Here is a 6,009-nt window from a genome sequence, read left to right on the forward strand (position 1 = left end):
TCTCATCTCTATTTGAAACGTAGAAACTCTTCTTTGGCCTGATGTTACTTAAGTATGCAAAATCTAAGTCTTGTTTAATGACCCCTTGCAGTCAAAAAAGTCAACAACGCAAAGTGCCCCTCTATCAATTCCATCCTTTTTGGAGGTCAATTCCTTTGTGCACATTTTGACACCTATAATAGGTGACACCAATGTGCTTAAAGAAGTAGTACTAAAAGAAGATTCATTCCAATTAACTTTAAACACTTTAAAGGGGATGAAAAACAAAGTTTTTCACAAAGGTAAACAGTTTGAACTCACCATAAGGTGGTTTAGTAATCCTTGGCTTGGATGGTTCACTGAATGGACTATTTCCAGCCTTGTTGACTGCAGCCACACGGAACTCATACTCCTTGCCTTCAATCAGATCTTTCACGGTCAGTTCAGTCTCACTAACTGTGTCTCTAACAGCCTTTGTCCATCTTGTGGAAGACGTCTCTTTTCTTTCAACGATGTAGCCAGTGACTGGACTACCACCATCAGATTTTGGAGGTGACCACGAGATGGTAATCTGGGTTCTGTCAACAGCTGTGACTTCAGGCTTGCTTGGCGCTTCAGGTACGTCTTAAATATCAAATAAATTTTTGTTAAATTGGTCATGACCAAAATCAGAGTAGTTGCATTGTCAATTTGGGTAGTAGAAAGTGTCTGGGGTAATTCATACATTGTAAGCAGTGGTGTTGACCAACGAAACAGGGAAACAGGGGTGATTTTGAGTGCATCCACACACTACTATTTTTTAAATTATTTTTTGTGGGGGGGGGTACCTCTTTTCACAAAGACTATTAATGATCTTCAAGTTAATGAATACGAAAGAAAATTGCACATTGCTGATACGACATTTTGATTTTGTGACACTCACCATAAAGAGGTTTGGTGATCTTTGGCTCAGATGGTTCACTGAATGGACCCGTCCCAGCCTTGTTGACTGCCGCCACACGGAACTCATACTCCTTGCCTTCAATCAGATCTCTCACAGTCAGTGTTGTCTTAGTGACCGAATCTTTTACAGCCTTTGTCCATCTCGTTGAAGAGGTTTCCTTCTTTTCAATAACATAGCCTGATACTGGATTTCCACCATCAGATTCAGGTGGTGACCAGGAGATTGTAATATTAGTTCTGTCAACACCTGTGATATCAGGCTTACCTGGGGCACCAGGAACATCTGAGAGTGGAAGCCAAACCAGAAAATTTGTGTAAATTGTCTTTAAAGTTAAAGCATTTGATAAGAATTGATTAGATTTGATACAAACAAAATAGCAAAAGTGAAAAAAATTATAAACAAACTGACCATATGGTGGTTTGGTGACTCTAGGTTCAGATGGTTCACTGAATGGACCTGTTCCAGCCTTGTTGATTGCAGCCACATGGAACACATACTCTTTGCCTTCAATTAAATCGTTGACGACAAGAGAAGTCTCTGTGACCGAGTCCCTGTGAGCCTTTGCCCATCTTGTTGAGGTAGTCTCTTTCTTCTCAATGATGTAGCCTTTTATTGGACTGCCTCCATCTGATTCTGGGGCTGACCATGATATGGTGATCTGGGTTCTGTCAACAGCTGTTACTTCAGGCTTGCCAGGAGCGTTAGGCACATCTAGAAATTACAAAAAGATGTTGAAATGTGACTGAACTTGAAGTTTAAACATATGATTAAAAGACTGTAATAATTGAATGTTACAGGTAGGAAAAGAGGATGTTACTACACATAAGGACTTACCATAAGGAGGTTTGGTAATTCTAGGCTCAGATGGTTCACTGAATGGACCTGTCCCAGCCTTGTTGACTGCAGCCACACGGAACTCATACTCCTTGCCTTCAATCAGATCTTTCACTGTCAGTGTTGTGTCAGAAACTGAGTCTCTAACTGCCTTTGTCCATCTCGTGGAAGACGTCTCTTTCTTCTCAATGATGTAACCAGTTACTGGGCTACCACCGTCCGACTCAGGGGGAGACCATGAAATGGTTATCTGTTTACTATCAACAGCTGAGACTTCAGGCTTGCTTGGTGCTTTGGGAACATCTGGTTTAAGTTAAGTAAAAAATGTATAATAATTAGAAACAATCTTTAAAAACAATTAGTATGATTATAGTCAATCGCCACAAAACAATTTCTAAGATGTATATATGCAACATATTTAAACTCACCATATGGAGGTTTGGTTATTGTAGGCTCAGATGGTTCACTGAATGGACCTGTTCCGGCTTTGTTTACAGCAGCTACACGGAACTCATACTTGCTGCCCTCGATCAGATCTCTCACAGTCAATGTAGTCTCACTGACTGAATCTTTGACAGCTTTTGTCCATCTTGTTGAGGTAGTCTCTTTCTTTTCAATGAGGTAGCCTTTAATTGGACTGCCACCATCGGACTTAGGTGGAGTCCATGAGATAGTGATCTGGGTTCGATCGATGGCTGTGACTTCTGGTTTGCCTGGTGCCTCAGGAACATCTGGAAGTTAAAGGATAAAAATTATTTTTAAAATCATGATACAATATGAAATTCCTTAACTTGAATTTTTAGAAGCTTTAAGATAAACAAATTAACAAATAAATAACCAAGACCATCAGAATCTTTTAAAACAGATATTCACTATTAAATAAGGTGTAACAAGTACCGTATGGAGGTTTGGCAATTCTTGGCTCAGATGGTTCACTGAATGGACCTGTTCCTGCCTTGTTGATTGCAGCCACATGGAACTCATACTCCTTGCCCTCAATCAAATCCTTTACAACAAGAGAAGTCTCTGTAACCGAGTCTCTGTAAGCTTTTGCCCATCTTGTTGAGGTGGTCTCTTTCTTTTCAATGATGTAGCCAGTAATTGGACTGCCACCATCGGACTCAGGAGGTGACCATGATAGGGTGATCTGTTTGCTGTCAACAGCTGTCACATCAGGCTTTCCAGGGGCTTCAGGAACATCTTTAAGAAAAAAGAAGAACATTCAAGATGGATAAGTGTATCTATAAAGGCTTTTCCCATAAAACAACACTCATTACAAAGGAGTTACAACAATTGTAAAAATACAAGACTTAAAGGATTAGCTCACCATATGGTGGTTTAGTGATTCTTGGCTCAGATGGTTCACTGAATGGACCTGTTCCTGCCTTGTTGACTGCAGCCACACGGAACTCATACTCCTTGCCTTCAATCAGATCCTTTACAGTCAGTGATGTTTCACTAACTGAGTCTCTAATAGCCTTTGTCCATCTTGTGGTAGAAGTTTCCTTCTTCTCAATGATGTAGCCAGTGACTGGACTGCCACCGTCTGATTTGGGAGGCGACCAGGAAATTGTTATCTGTTTGCTATCAACTGCTGTGACTTCAGGCTTGCCTGGTGCCTCAGGTACATCTACAGGGACAGTGAATAAAAAAATACACATTAAATACAAACTTGCTTTGTGTTATATAAATAACCTTGAATACATCTTTTGGTTATTGAAAAAAAAACCTTATACAAATAATTATTTTGAAATTTCCTTATAAATCTTCACTGGGGAAAAACATTTACCATAAGGAGGTTTAGTAATTCTTGGCTCAGATGGTTCACTGAATGGACCAGTTCCAGCTTTGTTGACTGCAGCCACACGGAACTCATATTCCTTGCCTTCAATCAGATCTTTCACTGTCAATGTTGTATCAGTAACTGAGTCTCTTACAGCTTGTGTCCATCTTGTGGAAGAAGTTTCTTTCTTCTCAATGATGTAGCCGGTAATTGGACTACCACCATCAGATTTTGGAGGTGACCACGAGATGGTTATCTGGGTGCGGTCAACAGCTGTGACTTCAGGCTTGCTTGGTGCCTCTGGCACAGCTAACGAAAAATAATAAATAAATGTAATAGAGAGCAACACGACCAAAACATTCTGCCAATGGAATGAAAATGTATACAGTAAAGTGAAAGAAGATCAACAAAATCATTGATGTGAGTCTCACCATATGGAGGCTTGGTGATCTTGGGCTCAGACGGTTCACTGAATGGACCTGTTCCAGCCTTGTTGATTGCAGCCACATGGAACACATACTCCTTACCCTCGATCAGATCCTTTACAACAAGAGAAGTCTCTGTAACCGAGTCTCTGTAAGCTTTTGCCCATTTCGTTGAGGTGGTCTCTTTCTTCTCAATGATGTAGCCAGTAACTGGACTGCCACCATCAGACTTAGGAGGTGACCAGGATAGAGTGATCTGTTTGCTATCAACAGCTGTGACATCAGGCTTCCCAGGAGCTTCAGGAACATCTTTGAGGAAAAAGAAAATATTCAAGATGGAGAAGTGTTTCTAAGAAGGTCTTCCCCATAAAAGAACACTTATTCCAAAGGAGTTGTAATAATTAATTATAAAAACTTACAAAACTTGAAGGATTTACTCACCATATGGTGGTTTAGTGATTCTTGGCTCAGATGGTTCACTGAATGGACCTGTTCCAGCTTTGTTTACAGCAGCCACACGGAACTCGTACTCCTTGCCCTCGATCAGATCCTTTACAGTCAGTGATGTTTCACTAACTGAGTTTCTCACAGCCTTTGTCCATCTTGTGGAAGACGTCTCTTTCTTCTCTATGATGTAGCCAGTGATTGGACTGCCACCGTCTGATTTGGGAGGTGACCAGGAGATGGTTATCTGTTTGCTATCAACTGCTGTGACCTCAGGCTTGCCTGGTGCCTCAGGAACATCTAGAGGGACAGTGAATAAAAAAGACACATTCAATAAAACTTGCTTTGTGTCATTGAATAGCCTTGAATACTTCTTTTGGGTATTGAAAATAACCAATACAAATCCTTATTTGGAAATTGCCTTTTACAATCATCACTTGGATAATATTTACCATAAGGTGGCTTAGTTATTCTTGGCTCAGATGGTTCACTGAATGGACCTGTTCCAGCCTTGTTGACTGCAGCCACACGGAACTCATACTCCTTGCCTTCGATCAGATCTTTCACTGTCAGTGTTGTGTCAGAAACTGAGTCTCTTACAGCCTTTGTCCATCTTGTGGAAGAAGTTTCTTTCTTCTCAATGATGTAGCCGGTAATTGGACTGCCACCATCAGATTTTGGAGGTGACCACGAGATGGTTATCTGGGTGCGGTCAACAGCTGTGACTTCAGGCTTGCTTGGTGCCTCTGGCACATCTAATGAAAAATAATAAATAAATGTAATAGAGAGCAACACGACCAAAACATTCTGCCAATGGAATGAAAATGTATACAGTAAAGTGAAAGAAGATCAACAAAATCATTGATGTGAGTCTCACCATATGGAGGCTTGGTGATCTTGGGCTCAGACGGTTCACTGAATGGACCTGTTCCTGCCTTGTTGATTGCAGCCACATGGAACACATACTCTTTACCCTCGATCAGATCCTTTACAACAAGAGAAGTCTCTGTAACCGAGTCTCTGTAAGCTTTTGCCCATTTCGTTGAGGTGGTCTCTTTCTTCTCAATGATGTAGCCAGTAACTGGACTGCCACCATCAGACTTAGGAGGTGACCAGGATAGAGTGATCTGTTTGCTATCAACAGCTGTCACATCAGGCTTCCCAGGAGCTTCAGGAACATCTTTGAGGAAAAAGAAAATATTCAAGATGGAGAAGTGTTTCTAAGAAGGTCTTCCCCATAAAAGAACACTTATTCCAAAGGAGTTGTAATAATTAATTATAAAAACTTACAAAACTTGAAGGATTTACTCACCATATGGTGGTTTAGTGATTCTTGGCTCAGATGGTTCACTGAATGGACCTGTTCCAGCTTTGTTTACAGCAGCCACACGGAACTCGTACTCCTTGCCCTCGATCAGATCCTTTACAGTCAGTGATGTTTCACTAACTGAGTTTCTCACAGCCTTTGTCCATCTTGTGGAAGACGTCTCTTTCTTCTCTATGATGTAGCCAGTGATTGGACTGCCACCGTCTGATTTGGGAGGTGACCAGGAGATGGTTATCTGTTTGCTATTAACTGCTGTGACCTCAGGCTTGCCTGG

General features: G+C 41.1%; 2 protein-coding genes and 1 long non-coding RNA gene across 3 annotated transcripts; all 3 read right to left on the bottom strand.

Moving 5' to 3' along the window:
* Positions 1–63: 63 nt before the first annotated feature.
* Positions 64–2,789, bottom strand: LOC117291322 (titin-like; the record flags this gene model as incomplete). The annotated part of the gene is made up of 7 exons (XM_033772964.1): positions 64–173; positions 301–603; positions 902–1,204; positions 1,331–1,633; positions 1,757–2,059; positions 2,185–2,487; positions 2,654–2,789. Coding segments are annotated over 7 exons (1,761 nt in total), but the record flags the coding sequence as incomplete, so codon positions are not given.
* A 48-nt stretch (positions 2,790–2,837) lies between these two features.
* Positions 2,838–3,706, bottom strand: LOC117291368. Its single transcript, XR_004519148.1, has 3 exons — positions 3,546–3,706; positions 3,084–3,386; positions 2,838–2,956 (listed from the first exon to the last, which is right to left on the bottom strand). It is a non-coding gene; the product is annotated as an uncharacterized LOC117291368 (long non-coding RNA).
* A 114-nt stretch (positions 3,707–3,820) lies between these two features.
* Positions 3,821–5,504, bottom strand: LOC117291323 (twitchin-like). The gene is made up of 6 exons (XM_033772965.1): positions 5,496–5,504; positions 5,286–5,394; positions 4,861–5,163; positions 4,406–4,708; positions 3,971–4,273; positions 3,821–3,900 (listed from the first exon to the last, which is right to left on the bottom strand). The coding sequence occupies exons 1-6, from the start codon at positions 5,502–5,504 to the stop codon at positions 3,821–3,823; spliced, it is 1,107 nt and encodes a 368-aa protein (XP_033628856.1).
* Positions 5,505–6,009: the final 505 nt, after the last annotated feature.

The sequence above is a fragment of the Asterias rubens genome, chromosome 6 (assembly GCF_902459465.1).
Source record: "Asterias rubens chromosome 6, eAstRub1.3, whole genome shotgun sequence".
In the NCBI taxonomy this organism is placed as follows: Eukaryota; Metazoa; Echinodermata; class Asteroidea; order Forcipulatida; family Asteriidae; genus Asterias; species Asterias rubens.

Bases quoted from the DNA above. Each gene is read 5' to 3' on its own strand.
- LOC117291323 (XM_033772965.1), bottom strand. The intron at 5,164-5,285 runs GTGAGACTCACA...ATTTTTCATTAG, and splicing joins GATCACCAAGCCTCCATATG to ATGTGCCAGAGGCACCAAGC. The intron at 3,901-3,970 runs GTGAGACTCACA...TTCCATTGGCAG, and splicing joins GATCACCAAGCCTCCATATG to AATGTTTTGGTCGTGTTGCT.